Source organism: Misgurnus anguillicaudatus, chromosome 21 (genome assembly GCF_027580225.2).
Source record: "Misgurnus anguillicaudatus chromosome 21, ASM2758022v2, whole genome shotgun sequence".
Taxonomy (NCBI): Eukaryota; Metazoa; Chordata; class Actinopteri; order Cypriniformes; family Cobitidae; genus Misgurnus; species Misgurnus anguillicaudatus.
The window spans coordinates 27,352,238-27,369,308 of NC_073357.2; the positions used below are offsets into that span (position 1 = coordinate 27,352,238).

The 17,071-nt window shown below is 37.5% G+C and overlaps 1 protein-coding gene across 2 annotated transcripts in view; it reads left to right on the plus strand.

Annotated features, from left to right (window-relative positions):
* shroom4 (shroom family member 4) overlaps positions 1 to 17,071 on the plus strand; it is a 64,473-nt gene that overhangs the window by 25,956 nt on the left and 21,446 nt on the right. For both annotated transcript variants that reach the window (XM_055200058.2, XM_055200064.2), the window contains exon 2: positions 5,163 to 5,314. In XM_055200058.2, the coding sequence (XP_055056033.2) occupies positions 5,163 to 5,314 (152 nt within the window). The remainder of the gene's footprint in view (positions 1 to 5,162; positions 5,315 to 17,071) is intronic.

The following is a 17,071-nucleotide window of genomic DNA, read 5'->3' on the forward strand; positions in this document are numbered from 1 at the left end:
TGTTGCTCGCAGTCGCGGCGGGGTGAAGAAAAATAATGAATCAAAACAAAACGAAATAAACATGAAACGAAATAAACATGCAGGTTGCTTACCTTACACATACGCTATGCATCAATTAAAATTCAAGGCTTTACACCGCATTTTTTACATGACTACCGAAGGAAGTCTGTTATAGATTATGCGCAGTATTTAAGGTTTTTATTCAGTTCTCCATATTCCCCGATGCGCTGAAGGTCCTGTTGCTGGCGGAGACGCAACACTGTTGCAACAGGTACGTTGTAAATGTGCGTAGTGGACTCGTGCGATAGGTTAAACGTATTTCTTTTACAATTTATCAATGTCTTATATATAAATTATTATATATAAAGGTGGAGAAGCCTAAAAAATCCAGAGAACTGACGCATCAAATGTGATGTTAAAATTGGTCCGAAACCCGACCCAATGGGCGTAAAAAGGCTGAAATGCAGGGCTCTAATATATATTTATATCAAATTAGAATTAAACTAAAATTAAAACAAAACATTTTTGAATAAAAAATGCCAATGATATGCCTTTTATGTGGCAATATTTTTTTTTAAACCCCTTGCTGCTCACGGTGCTTATTGGACACATATCCTCGGCTAACTTACATGATACGCGATCCGTTATTGTTGTCTGTGTCGTGGATGGTCGGGGATTTGTCTTCAGCTTTTGAAACTCTTGATATTTCAGGTTTGGACGGAACAGGAGCACAGTTTGCACAAGACTCATGACTTGATCAACATCACTCTCCTCAAATCCGAAATATCAAAATGTAACCCTTATTTTCTGTTGTAATACTCCAGTCTCTTCGGCGTGGATAAACATAAATAAAACACGGGTTACACCGGTAATAATTCACGTTTCATGTTTATTCGGAAGCATCGGCAGAGAAGTATTACATAGAAATATATGCTCAAGGCATATGAAAACATTTCTAAATAACTCTTAGTGTTTGAACATAAGTTCTTTTCCCTTTTTGTTTTTATAAATCATAAATCAAAATAATAAAATAAAATAATGATTTAACAAATTCAAGGTTACAAAAACAATGGAGTAGGCCTATATGACCCTTTTTGGGAATTAAACATAAATATTTCTGCACTTTCTTCTTGTTGCTCTGCCATTATATTCGAATGACTGTAAATATCATGATGCTAACGTATTTCTTTCTACCTTAACACAGACTGCACTTGCAAAGAAACACTCCGTTTACTCTGACTCCGCCCATAACAAACACTTTGCTTGATTCTAGACCGTGTGTTTTGTGCTTGGTCTTTGCACATTAATCGCGACGATTGTCATTAATTAATCGTGGGGCACGCATATCGTTATCATGATAAAAATACGATTAATCGTGCAGCCCTATACTCTGGTGCAACGTGCGCGTCCGCCAAGTGAGAAAGGTGCGTGTTTATGTTGGAGGTTGAGATTTACATGTGCGTGACTGAGAGAAAGTGTGAGTGTGTATGTTTTGACTGGACTGATGTTTTGTGCATGGGAATTATGTGGCTTTGGAGTTGATCTTTGAACCTTTGTTCTATGTTATGTAGGAGGCTTGATAATGGAATAACTCAGTATTGTGTGTCTGTAAGCGTGTTTGATGAATGGCTGTGATCTCTTGCATATACAGCATGGTATGTATTTTTGACCTCTGACAGCACTTTTTTTAAGAGGATGTGAAGAAATGTGAAATGGAGAACATACAGAAAGACCGAGTGTGTAAACGTGCTTATCTAAAAATATGTGTGATTGAATGTGTGTGTGGAAATGCCTTCCATTATTTAAGCATTTAACCTCAGTGTCCTCCTAAGGATGTATAGTATGGATGGAAGAGTATGTATGTATAATATGTTTGTAGACTTCATTGTATTTTTATTATACGGTTTCATCTCTGATTGTTATCGCATTGATTGACAACCCTGTTTCTGGAGCACCCTGATGTCTCCCTCTTCTTATACAAACATATCATGTTTTGGAAAATCTGGTTAAATCAGGTGTATTTGAGTAGAAATCCAAAATGTGTAGAGTTAGGGGTCCTCAAAGAACACTGTTAAGAACCACTGCTGTTTGTATGCATTGTAGATAGAAATGTATATAGTTTGTTGTAAATGTGTTAAAAGGGTATATCTATAAATATTATGCATAATAAATATTTATTTAGTTTGACCAATTTTCTGTTTATCTTTGATCTGCTGTAATTACATTTGTGTTATACCGGCCAGTCAGCCACATTCTTAATATTAGGCATGGGTCGGTTACCATTTTCAAGGTATACCGAGGTTTTAAAGAGCACCTATTGTCCGATTCACGGTTTTACATTCCTTTGGTGTGTAAGTGTGTATTAGTACATGTTAACGATATGCAAAAGGTACAAACATCAAAATAAACGATGAGGTGAGTTATCGTCTCCAACATAAATCTCTTTTCTTGGACTACAACAAACACACAGATTGTAGGCAACAGTTTACTTCCTGGGATTGGTGATGTAAACAAGACCGACATTATCATAACTCCTCCCGCTTTGGACTCACAGCCTTCAAGTGAACTCCTGTTAGCATTGCATTGTGCGCGAATCTTTCAAACATGGTAAGGAGCGTTACATTTCCAGCTGCCGTATTCAGATCAATCACAACGTATAGATTAGCTGGCCAATCAGGGACACAGCGCTTCTCAAATCCGTGCGTTTCAGGAAGAGAGTGAAATTTGGAACTACAAAAATGTCGGTATTTGGAAAAAACTGAGTATAACCATAAACCACACAAACACATTGTATTATATCAAATGCACAAAATAACGTTGTTTTTTAAGCAATGAAATAGGTGCTCTTTAAAGTGTCAAGGTTTTGAAAACCTTTAAATTTTCTGTAATACCATTTCCAAGGTATGAACTGTGTTTATCACAATATTAATTAAATCATTAAGTTCTGTAATTGATTTGATGTTTACATTTAATATATATTACAAAATATTATAATTTAAATGCATATTTTTTATATAAAAATAAAATGTATTGTGTCCAGTTGAAAAGTCATTGTTGTTTTATATGCAGACTTTTAAAAATAACACATTTTAGCGTTGCAATGGCAGGCCCGTGAAACTGTAGGATTTTTGCTTAAAGGTGCAGTGTGTAATTTTTAGAAGGATCTCTTGACAGAAATGCAAAATAATATACAAAACTATATGATCAGGGGTGTGAAAAGACCTTTCATTCTGAACTGTTATGTTTTTATTACCTTAGAATGAGATGTTTTTTTCTACATACTAGGGGTGTAACGGTACGTGTATTCGAACCGGACCGTTTCGGTTCAGGGCTTTCGGCACGCGTGCACCGAAAGGCCGAATGCATTTTGTGTGCGCCTGTGCGGAACATAATACGTGCGTTTCCGCACGAACATATTAAGTGGCGGAAGTCTCCTCGTTCAGCGCAAGTCTTCTGTCAAACATATAACATAATTCGGCCCGCAGAAAGATTTTTATTTACTTAGTTGTATATCCGTTTGATTATTGATGTAAACGTTTACGTGTCGTATCTAAAAGCGCATGTTAAACGCGTGTCAACGCGCTGCTTTGTTCTTTCAAAAGTGAGTGAGAGGTTGCGCGTCTTCGTTGCTACGCATTCATGAGACGCGCTTTCTGTGACAGCGAGAATAAGGAATGCGTGATCAGATTTTTCATCTGCACCTCACGTCAATCATATCATTGTCACAATGCGATCAGCTGGTCGGGACACGGAAGAGTTGTAACCCGGGGTTACTCAGCTGTCACTCAGCTGCGGAGGGGTTCGTTACAGCTTACATTGACAACACAAGCAAAGAATAGGAGAAACGTGCAAAAGATCAAAGATGGCTATGCATGCAACTCACTAATCTCAAAATGAGTGTATAATAAGTATATCATCATGTTGCTTGCTATGCAGTTACACATAGAGCAGTAATATTATTTTTATACAGAGATGGTACATAGCCAATTCAATACTGTGAGGTAACAATCCAAAATAAATCAAAACAGAAAATTTTTGGGGGCAAAAATGTAGGCTAATAGTTCATAAATGTATTCAGGAATTGAATTTGTTAGTTCAAGGTTTTAGTAGAAAAAAGTTTAAGAGAAGGTTAAGAAAAGAGTTACCTTCTGTTATAAAATAATGTAAAAAAGAACTTTGCAGTAGTATTTTATTTATTATTTTTTCATTTTATATATATTTTATATGTTATATTTAATAAAAAGTGTTTAAAAAAGTGTAAACAAATTGTAAAAAAAAGTTTATAGTAATAAACAACCTGCAGTTTAATGTTTGCATTTTCCCCTTACTGTACCGAAAATGAACCGAACCGTGGCTTCAAAACCGGGGTTCGCACCGAACCGTGATTTTTGCGTACCGTTACACCCCTACTACATACACCAAGGGGCCCCTTAATGGAAGTCGCCATTTTGTGCCGCCATGTTTCTACAAAAGCCCTTAACGGACAAACTTTTTTACTAAGTTGTCTCCGACGATGACATGTTTGTCCGGTGGGCTAACATAGCTTCTCTGTGCGTTTCAAAAGCGAGGGGTGAGCAGTGGACTAAGCCGTTGGTTGCAATACGCAACCTCACCACTAGATGCCACAAAAATGTACACACTGCACCTTTAAGGTTATCATTAGGGATGCACCGATATGGAAATTTTGGCCGATAAATATTCCGATAAATATTCATATTATTTTCACAATGAAAAACTCCCAGGCCACATCTTGTCTTTGCGCTAGACTAGCATACTCTTCTTAAGCCCGCAACACGTGTCATCTTCGTGCTATGTCACAGAAAGCACCAATCAATACTCCACATGGCCAGCAATGAGCAAGTGAAGTGGTTCAACAAATCAAAATAATCCAGAATTTATCGGCTTTCATTTATCGGCCTAATTTTGCTATCAGACCGATAACCGATAATATTAAAAATAAGCAGTTATCGGCCGATAACGATATGTCGGCCGATATATCGTGCATCCCTAGTTATCATATTGCCGTACCGACCCATGCCTACTCAATATCTGTATCTGCATCAGCAAAACCTGTATCAGCCGACCACTAGTTTAAATGGTTAAAATGTTTACTCTCTGTATTTATTATAATCTTTATCATTTTCTTTCTCTCTCTTTCACAGATAGAAGAAGGAGGAAAAGCAGCCCAGTGTAAGAAGCTACGAGTTGGAGATGAACTGGTGAACATTAACGGTTCTGCTCTCTATGGCTCGCGTCAAGAAGCTCTTATTCTCATCAAAGGTTCTTACAGGATTCTCAAGATTGTTGTCCGAAGGTTCGTAGACAAATACTTTGACCTTCAACTAATATTACCTCCGTACTGCCTAGGCCTGCGCGATTTATTGTTTGTAAACGGAAATTGCGTTTTGAAGGGCTACAATTTTTAAATCGCATTATTTCGATTAGGGACTATCAAATATGCTAACAAGCATCCACGTACTCCCTGACGTCTTGCTTCCTGCCAATTTTTCATTTGACGCAAAGCATTTTAACACTGCATATAATGATCGAATGTGCAAAGAGTTTTCTTAATTTGTCATGACGGATGTTTGCATCATAACTTTATTTAAAACAAAATGGCCAGTTTGGCCACAATGTTAAAAAGTGGTTTTAAATAAACAGGACCACAATGTTAGAATACTTTCAGTAGTACAATTCGGACGGGATTAGTTTTACATACTGAGGTTGGGTAAAGCAATTTTTATTAGAGCTTCTCAGTGATTTTAGTCCCGTCCGAATGCTTCATGTGAGTAATTATTACGGACAATGTCAGTAAAGATTACGGAGAAGTCTGGAGAAATTACCTCAGGTAATACTAATCCAGTGCGAATAGACCTGCTGTAAATATACAAGTAAATTTCATAATTTCCTGTTATTTTACGGGTTTCTTTCAAATATAAAAGCACTTAAAGAAGCATTTACTTGCATTCTAGGCTAAAAAACAAGTCAGTGGCAAGTCTGAATGTTTTACTGAGATTTCTAATCCCGTGCGAATTGACCATCAATATTACAGACGTCCTGTGGTAAAATTACATTACGCCATCTACCCCCGTAAAACTTATTCTGTCCGAATAGAGCTTTTGATGCTTTTAAAGCACCACAACAAACCTGTAGTAGTAAATTGCATTTTAAATAGGAAATTGCTATTTTGATTCTTAAAAAATAGCGTTTCCTTTTTTTCTCCATATTGCGCAGCCCCAATACTGCTACATTCTGAAAATCACATGCTTTATAGTGAAATTTCTATTTTGCCTAAATAAATGTCACACCTCATAGGATGTGATCTGGATATAAACATTCTCACTGGATAATGTCTGCATGGTGGCTGAATCCACCAGTAGCGTCTGATTATGTGTCTGTTGTTTATTTTAGCTGGCGTGATCTGAGCTGACGTCAGTAGAGTTTGGCAGCATACAGAGTTTTGTCACCCATGACAGAGAAAATTGACTCACACACCCTTTTTGACTCAATTTTTGTTGTCTGATCTTAGATCAGATGTCTTGATTCCAATAACACTTCTAGCTACAGTAAATGTTTTAGGTGCATCCATGACTGTGTTGGTCTGGTTTGTCCCTTTCCAGGCATGTAGACGCTCATCAAAGTGTCATGTGGTGCTGCCTCATTGTGGCCGTGAGAAGAAATGCAGATCAAGCGGCATCTAATCAACACACATTATGCACATTTTATTCATGCAAAAACATACACCATGTAATTTTATGTGATAAAATTTTAGCTTTATGTGTACCGGGTGCGTGATGTGCTGTGTATGTGTCTGGCCTGGACATTCAGTTGATGGGAGATTCCCTGCACTTGTTTTAGTCAGCTTAGTCCAGCACATTCCAGTGTGTTGAGGCTTCGCTACATCAGACAGTTATCAGACAGCTGAGTCTACGTCCCTCTGTCCTCCCGATCTCAAATATGTAGCCTGTCCTCCCTTATTCTTACTCTAATCTACTATGTCCTCTCTTTATTCTCTTTGCAACATAGTCTTAACATTCTTTCTGTTCCTTTATAGTTTTTAACTTCTCAACATGCTATAACATCTATAGTTTCGTTTTGTTTTCTCTCCTTGTTCTTTAAAGAAATACTCCACTTTTATAAAAAGAATCCCGATAATTTACTCATCCCTATGTCATCCAAGATGTTTATGTCTGTCTTTGTTCAGTCTAGAAGAAATTACGTTTTTTGAGTTAAACATTATGGGGTGGTTTCCCGGACAGAGATTAGCTTAAGCCAGGACTAGACCTTAGTTTAATTAGGAAATATAACAAGTTTTAACAAACATGCCTTACTAAAAACAATACTTTTGTGCATTTTGAGGCAAAACAAAGGGGACTGAAATATTAAAGATATGTCAGTGCAAGATGTTTTCAGTTTGGACAGCTCTTAAATTTATTTTAGTCTAGGAATAGTCTAATATCTGTCCCGGAAACTGCCTCTATAGGATTTTTCTCAATTTAATAGATTTTATTGGACCTTAGCAGTTCACAGTTTCAATGCAATTTAAAATAGCAGTTTCAACGCAGCTTCAAAACGCTCTTAAAGACCCCAAACGATTTTTCGCCAGGAAAAATAAAAAAATGTACTTTTAAACCACAACTTCTCATCGTCTTCTGTTGCATGTGACCGTGCGTATTACATAATCACATCAAAAAGTCACGTATGAAGTATGCAAAACTACTGCTCCAGTGTTTACAAGTGTGAAGAAAGAGGACCGTTCCGACATTGTTATATGTGAAATGATTCTAATTAATGTCTTTGTGTCAGTTTATTGTTTAAAATGGTCTGCAAGTGTGCATTTTACACGAGGGGCAACCTTCCGATCTCTCTGATGAAGCCAATACGGAAGTGATTGAAACTGCAATTTATTAACAGGCCACTAGAGGCTGGCTTCAAAACGGAGTTAATTTCCATAGACCTCCATGTTAAAATTCACAACTTTACAGTAGAAAATGTTTACAACCCGGTACAAAAAGTGTTTTTGATCTGTATAGCTAATTTTGCCCTTCATGACAACTGTGAGGATGGTCAATTTTTTGTAACTCATTCATTTAAATTATATTTAGCCTTAAAGTTCTGCATAATTAAGGGCGTGGCAACTTGAGTGAGATTTGAACTGCCACTGCTGTCACTAAAGTCGAGCTAGGGGGCGTGGTTTAGCAACTAGCCACCTCAGCTTCACCCACGTCCTGCCTCTTTATCCATTTTTGGATATCTAATGCGCAGCCAAGATGGCGACGGCAGGCACCGCCTACAGTAAGCTTAAAAACGATCTTCAGAAACCTATGGGTGACGTCATAGACACTGCGTCCATCTTTTTTACAGTGTATGGTTTTACATTTGTACGTGATTACAAAAACGTAAGGTCGCGCTGGTGTGTCACACGGCTAGTGCCAGATGAGAAGTTGTAGTTTAAAAGTGCATATTTTTTATTTTTCTATTTGAAAATGAAGATTGTTTTGCTAGTTAACTCTTTCCCCGTCATTGACGAGTTATCTCGTCAAGCTGCAATACCGCTATTATCCACCAACTTATAAAGCCCGGATGTATTGCCCTAGGGCAAACAGCTGTATGTCCATGTATGTTTTAAAGATCGCTATGCATCGGATCTCTATCAAAACTCAACAAAACAAATGGAATTATCTCAGCTTTTTGATCAAAATTTGGTGTTTTTGATGAAACCTACATTTTTAGGATGAAACACATTTTTTTGTTTGAAAGCAGAGGGTCTGTTCTTTTATTTCATATATTGTATGTTTATATATTTAAAAAAGAGCATTTTCTGGAAGGCATTAAACTTTTATGAAAATCATGAAAAATGATGGCGGCGAAAGCGTTAAGACCCTTATGCCTCTGTTGGGATTGTTTAGAGAACTTTGAAGCTACGTTGAAACTGTGAACTGTTGAGGTCCAATAAAGTCTATTAAATTGATAAATTTCCTCAAAAAACTTAATTTTTAGCATCTATGATGATAGGGGTGTATAAATTATTAGGTGTTTTTTATGAAAGTGAAGTATTTCTTTAACCTTTTCACATTTTTCCTAATATAACCTTTATGCCCTCATTCCCTAACCTGTTGACACTGTGTAGGTGTCTTATCTGTAGCAACATGTAAATAACTGGTTTCAATGGGCAGTTTATTTTTGTACGAACCCAAACACACACACCAATCACTAGATTTGTTGATAGAAGAGCTTATTTGAGTCTGTTTAAAGTAGTCCTTAAAAGTATAGAGTGTAAAAGTAAACATACAGGCTCATGATAAGCATTCGAACTCCAGCACTGCAGAAGCAGAGAGAGAGAAAGAAAGAGAGAGAGAGAGAGGATGCTGTAGAGATGGAAAAACCCTTTCTATCCATTTTTTGGCATCATGTCAGAAATGCTGCAGTCTCAGTGTTATTTCCCTGCCTGTGGTTTCTCTCTCGCATGTGTTTTTTTTAGGCAAAGCATGTGTGTGTTTTGTGTTCTTCTGTTTGTGGATTTAAACCTTTGTATCACTAAGCAGGACTGTGCTGGAGGCTCTTGAATGGGTCTGATTTGTCAGTGTGGCTTGTTTGGTAAAGCTACCAGCGTATACAATGACTTTTTGTGTGCAGCTTGAATTTGAGTGTTCTTGTATAGTGATAATGGCTTGGTTAGAAGGCATGTTTATTTTCGTATGTGCCAACCATTCTGTGGTCTGTGAAACTGATTGCATTTTTCCAGCTTTACTAATGTACTCGTTGTCACTGTTCTGCAACATTTACAGCAGCTTTCTGCATGTTTGTGTGTGTGTACGTTTGTGTGTTTGCACTAGAGAGAAAGAGATGATCTTGGCTAGAAGGACTTCGGCATGACTGTGTTCACGGGTTTTCATTACATGTAAAAAAAAATATGTATGAGTTTGTGTCTATGGATGCTAGTTAAGGTCACATGCATCACGCTGAGCTCATTTCCACATCCAGTTAAAGGCAGAGTATGACTGTTCAGTTAGAAACATGATAAATATATGATTTTGTTTATGGGTTCATCAGGAGATTGTTGTTGATGTTGTTTGTGCATGTGTACCAAGTGTCTCTCTCTCTCTTTCTTCTTCCCTTCTCTTCTTCAGTTTATGAATGAGGAGACGTTGTGTCCTCAAGCTGCTCTTTGTGGATGGGAACATGAGGTGTACAGTTCAAAGGATGTTTGTGGTCTGCAGTGTTCAATATTGCACTATTGTTTTTTGCACACACGTCATGTACACATCCTATTGTTCAACAGCAGCTGTCTGGAAGGCATATATGAAGAGTTTCGTTGCAAAACGAGATAACCACCGTTTTTTTTAAATGTTCAGAAATCTCGTTTTTTGGTTGTACATTCCAATATTAATAAAAAAAACCTGCAGTTGGTTTGTTTTGATTTAAAACTTATTTAAACTTAAAAAATATAGCTAAGTAGCACCATAAAACTATATATATATATATATATAATATATATAATTTGTTCAGTGAACAGAAGCTTGTAATTACAAATATAAATAGCATTGTGTCTTCTCGCCCTTTGAGTTTTGTGGTTGTGTTTCTAAAAACAAGGGGTGTGTAACAGTACATCGATATGGATCGATACATCAATTTTATTTTTAACGATCCAATCCATCGATGCCACACGTAAATAATCTATTTGAGGTTCCATTATTTTGATACTCTCCACGTCCTTATTTCTTGACGTTATGTCCATCTAAGCATTTCTGCCAAAGCGCACTTTTTTCATCTGCTAGCATCAGCAAGTGAATGCGATGCAGCAACAAAGCAGTTGTAGCAATGAAAACACAATGAAAGAGACAGAAGATGAGCGTGTGTTGATTTTGAAAATATGCATACATAGATACAGATCATTGAAAGTGCTTGAATCTATTTTATGCAAGAAGTTTTCTGGAAAAAAATCCATATTATTCCCTGTGTAGTATAATATCATAAAATTTCTAGCCTTTTAAGCACACGTGCTAAACTGTTCACTTTAAATGCTGTATCTTCTGTATGCGAATGTTGATTCATACCAAAATGCTTTTTTGCATAGTTGTGTTTGACACATAAAAACGTCTCGGGTTACATATGTAACTCTTGTTTCCTAATGAGGGAACGAGGCGCTGCGTCTCCCTTGCCATGCTACCTGCGTCCCTGTAACACCGTCTTTGGCAATATTTCAGATAGGGATATACTTCCTGGCTCCTGTGTCACCCTGTCTTTGTCGTTAAGCTTCACCATTGGTTGAATTGGATATACACATTCAGATGCACTTACCCCTGGAGGCGTCCCCAAAGTGTCACCGCAGTGATGCAGCGCGAGTTCCCTCGACAGGGAACTGTAAAAATGTATCTTAAAAGGTAACACGGTCTAACCTTGCTGTTACTTGAAATGTGTCCCCACATTTAGTCCTTGAATTTAAGGGTATTGGACCTGGAAAGTCCTTGAAAGGTCCTTGAATTTGAAGGTAACTAAGGTGTGGGAACCTTATAAAAAAGTGTATTTTTGTTAGTTTATTGTCGTAAATGTTCCAACTGGGACCGCGATTGTGCAATTTTCAAAGAGTTTAATGAAATGTTCATGTTATACTGTATATTTTGGTTGCATTTGTAAGTAAAAATGTAACTAGGCACGTAACATAAAAATATTGATAAATCAATCGAATCGGATCGAATTGTAATCATATCGAAGAAGCGTTTGATGTATCGGCAAAAATCCCAATGAACTGTCCGATTTACACCCCTACTAAAAACCAAACATCCTAATTTTGTCATTTAGATTAGGAGCATCAAAGTTTGATTTCAATCACTGATTTCACTTTATTTATTTTTAAATAATTGGTTTGATCTTACTCAGTCAATATTAATTCAATTCAATTTTATTTAGATTTCACAATTGTTAATTGTTTCAAAGCAGCTTTACATTAATAGATGTAGGAAAAGCATAGAAAAGCGAGCGTAGTAATAATGTAACGTATATAGTAAAGTAGACTTAGGGATGCTCATATCAGTTAATTTTCCCGACCGACAACCGTAGCTTCTAAACCGAACATTAACCGTTAACTGATAAGATTTTAATATGAAATTGTCATTGAGTAAAATACAGTTGACGGTTGTCTGTGAACTAGTAAAAACAAAACATTTAATTTGAACGTGCAAACAGCAGCCACAGATCAACAACAGAACCAGGATTCATACATTATCAGATATTCACGCAACATTACCTTATTAAAAAGCACACGATCGGTCTAGAGGATTAATATCCAAAGGGCAGATTGTTTCCGTTTCATCTACCACAGTGGTCATTTCTAAAGCAGGACGCTTTTCAGAAAGTTTTGGTTTTGTGTCGTCTTTGGTTTTGCGTCGTGCAAACAGCAGCCACAGATCAACAACAGAACCAGGATTCATACATTATCAGATATTCACGCAACATTACTTTATTAAAAAGCACGCGATCGGTCCAGTGGATTAATATCCAAAAGGGCAGAATGTCTCCGTTTCATCTACCACAGTGGTCATCTCTAAAGCAGGACGCTTTTCAGAAAGTTTTGGTTTTGCGTCGTCTGTCTCCGTTTGTCCAAAAAGAGCTAGATGTTTATGGTTAGGGTCAGAGGCCATCAGCGAACGTCTATCCGGATGTGCGCAAGACGGACGCGTCATCTTGCGCGGACACGCGCGCGTCTCCGTTCAGCTTCCAAACACGCATACAAATGATTTCTCATACAAATGATTACTTTATCAGACCGTCAGGGCAGCAATTATTTGTGTCATTTACAGGACATTCACAAATTAAACATTCGGACGGGATTAGTTTTACAGGGGTAGGTGGCGTAATGTAATTTTACCACAGGACGTCTGTTATATTAATGGTCAATTCGGACGGGATTAGAAATCTCAGTAAAACATTCAGAAGTGGGAGGGATAACTCGATTGCGCACCTCACGTCTTCACGTGCACATACCTTGCTTTCTGATATCAGATGTGCAAACAACATGACACAGACGAGGAAAACGCGAAACACTGTGTTTAATTTCAGTTTGGGGACAACGTCAGTTTCATAAACAGTTCCGTGCCTCTGAGAAGTAAATGTGACTTTTTTTTTTAAAGTTTATGTCGTGTTATTCAGGAACTGACTTGTAACTCACTTGTTTTCCGCCTAGAACGCAAGTAAATGCTTCTTTAAGCGCTTTTATATTTAAAAGAAACCCGCAAATTAAAAGGAAATGACGCGATTTACGTGGATATTTACAGCTGGTCTATTCGCACTGGATTAGTATTACCTGAGGTAATTTCTCCGGACCTTTTTACAGAAGGTAAAAGTCGCCGTAATCTTTACTGACATTGTCCGTAATGATTACTGACATGGAACATTCGGACTGGACTAAAATCCCTGAGAAGCTCTGATAAAAATTGTTTACCCCACCTTCTTATGTAAAACTAATCCCGTCCGAATAGTAGCCTACTTAGAAAAATGGCGAAATGTCTGTCGGCTCATGAGGACACGCACCATGTATTAACAAATATTTTTTTATTTTAACTGATAATGTTAATCGGTCATAAATGCTTACCTTCGGTTAACGGTTAAACGGTCAATGTGAGCATCCCAGTAGTAAGTTAAGCCAAAGGTGGCGGACTCTCCAGGGGATGAAAAAACAGATATCAAGGTTATTTTTTCCTTGAAACATAATATAATTCACACACATTTTCTAAAAAAAAAAAAGAAATGTGTCTCTTTGCAAATTTTTACCACACGTTGAAAGGGAGTGCAATTGTTTTATTGAGGTTATCTGAACTTGTACCAATGTACTGTATTGTATCTAAAGGTGTGGTGCCCATCTTGCCACAGAGAACAGTTAGCTTCTGACATTTCTGGATGTCTGGTTCCTCCTAGTTCCTATTCCTGCTTCCTGTTACACATACAGACTGTAATAGCGGATTTAGGAGCTGAGCTGGGAACCATGGGACAGAACTGTTTATTTACAGCAAGTCAGGGGTGGAAAGACTGTTTCAAAATATGTCGTTTTCCCTGACTCAATCGAGTCATTTTTGGACTATACGCAGATGGGCAAACTCACAAAGTGCGCTCGGATACAAAGGAAGGGCTGGTCTTTACAGGAAAGCCACGTGAAGGTGTGCCTACTTGCTTTGGCATATCCTTCAGCATTTACACGGGGACTGGCACAACTAAAATATCTAGGCTAGGGTATCAATTTTCGGAGTGTCACCAAAAAAACTAAATATGAATAGTTTCCAAACTGTTCTCAGACGCTGGCATGTCTGCCCAAACAAGCAGCAAGTTTTAAAGGCATCCCAAAGCCACAGTGTTTAGGCTATTAGAAGTCAAACTATAAATGGCTTATTTATAGTTGTCTCAGCACATTAAACCGGGATAGTAGAAAGCTTAAAAATTGCATGACCTTTAACCATTACAGTTTTTCCACTTCCCAACACTTCCCATTAAATTAAAAGAGAAGACTTAGCCATGTGCTATTCACATTACAGAAACCAATGACTGGCCAAACGCTGGTCTTAAAGCAGTACAAACCACTGCTTTCACAGGGCTATAGAGAGTGTGGAAAGCCATTTCAATGATCATCTATCAAAAGCTGCTTGGTCCCTCTGGGAGAAACCTCAGTTGCACTTCAAGTGTTTATGAGCTGACAAGAGAGCGGTTTGGTCGAGGCTGCGGGGGAGAGTTATGAAGGACAGAGCAACATCAGGAAGCTTCTAGAAAAAGCACTCTCATGTTAAGACCCTGCCTGCCGCAATAAGGAGCATGAAGAACAAAGGAGACTCAATGCCAAAACAATGGACATTCCTCACATTCCCAAGACCACCACCACCCCCCTTCTGTTTTTCCACATGTAAGGGGCAAAAATCTAAACCTTTGAGCCTCCAAAACTACTAGTTCTCGTGTCGAGCTCTTCCAGTTGTGCTGTTAATTTAATCCTGTATGTCAAATTTACAGTTTGCCTAAATTTACAGTGACCTATGCATAGTGTGTTGTTTGTGTAAATACTGCGATATAGTTAATAGTGAGTGGTAATGGACAAACAGGCATGCAACCTTTCCAGGGATATTTCAAATCATCAAACCAGACGGTCCTTACATGTGTAAGGCCTTTTGGGTTTCTGTCAGACTGCACATAATAAAATGACAGATGCACCATATTCATATTCAGCCCACCTCTTACTATAGTAAAACATTTTGATTCTGAAATACTGAACTGGAATCACATGCAGACAAGATGTTAGATGAACTTTTGCTGCCAAAAAGTGAAGAAACCGTTGAGTGTGCTATCATGGTCCAATGGTGTAGGCCACGAAGCCCTGTGAACTTTTGCGCATGTGTCTCAACATCTGTTGTTGAACTTTTTGTTAAGGTTTTGTTTGTTTTAGTCAGCAGTCTCCCACACTTTTATTCATTCATTTTAATGAAAAGAAGGCCCATCTTTCTGTTCGTTTTTGCTTAGGTAGGAAGGGTTTGATAAGCAGTTTTAAAGGCACTTGAAAAATGAGAAGGAAATCTGAGTGAAGGCAATCCAAAACAACAAACAAGCTATTGTGCTTGGAGAGCCTGCTCATGACTGCTCCCTTCCTGGACTGTGGTCGTATTGGTTAAGGTCTGGGTGATTACGTGGAATGCAGTCTGCGTGTCTCGTTTGTTTTTGGGAAGCGGGGACCAGCGAACAAATGATGCTGATTGCAGAGAGCGAAGAGGGAGAGGAGTGTATACGTTTATGTGCATACGCGCATGTTTGCACAAAGATCCTTTGGGCCATCTGACCACAAATAATATGATTTAGTCATTATGCTTAGCTTTCATTTAGGAAGGATTTGCTTTAACCTGTATTTAATAATGACACAGCCAGCTGGATTCGAGCTGAAACAGAATTCCCAGATCTACGATCTGTACTAAATGGCCATAGAAATGCTGGATTTTGGCTATAATCCCTTTGTTATTCTCCATTATTTCAGTGACATTACATCTTAGGATATCATCATGTGGTTTAGCCACTCTTGTTATTAAACACAACCTATAAATTGTCCCTAATAAGTCGATTTCACAGTCTAACCACTTTCTAAAACAGCTACACAACCAGATAAGATTTTAACTATGCTGAAAGGTCTTAGTTAAAGCCTAAATAAAGGTTGCTTTTTCACATTGCTGCTGTATCAAATATATACACAAGTATTAAGGCAGTGGTTCCCAAATCTGCAGTAGTTCAAACTGCAACCCACTTACAACATTAACTTTAATATGTTGTATGGGGGCTAGAACAATATAAGACTTTCACAAACACAGGATCAAAAAAATTGTCTGTTGTTGTTGCCGACAAATGATCCAGGTATGAATTTTTGCCAGTATTGCACACCCCTGCATAAATGCGCTAAAGGTAAGCTTTTATTAGAGTAAAAGTTATTTTACACTTTTTTGCGCATACCCAGTGTGCGTAAATGGTCATGTTTCATGCGTTTATGGTCGTGTATAGTTGTGGACGAAGATTTTTTTTTTATTCCAGTATAGACAAGGATTGTTTTTATTTTAAAATGCCGTTTTAAAACGCAAATGCTCTTATGTAAACATTAAACGGGTATAATCTATCTCATGACCCACTAAAATATTTTTTATAGAAATACGCAGAAAAAAACATTTAGAAATATAGAAATAAGTCTGTGTGAAGAGTTGCGTTGCAAAACGAGATAAAATTTTTGGTTCTCGTTTTTTGGTTGTGCATTCCAAATTAATTAATATCAATTCAACTGCAGTTGGTTTGTTTTGATTTAAACCTTCATAACTTAAAAAATACAGCTAAGTAGCATCATAAAACAAAATTATAACATGATAACATAATAATAAACATGTTTTGACAAAAAAAATTAAAAATGGAGTTATCTCGTTTTGCAACGAAACTCTTCTATTTTAGAAGAGAGTACTTTGTTTTCATTGGCATTGTATGATACCTGATATCTAAAGTAACTGATATCAAAACCCTTGCTTGCTATTAATAGGACAAAACTGTTTTAGTGTTATTCACTACAATAACC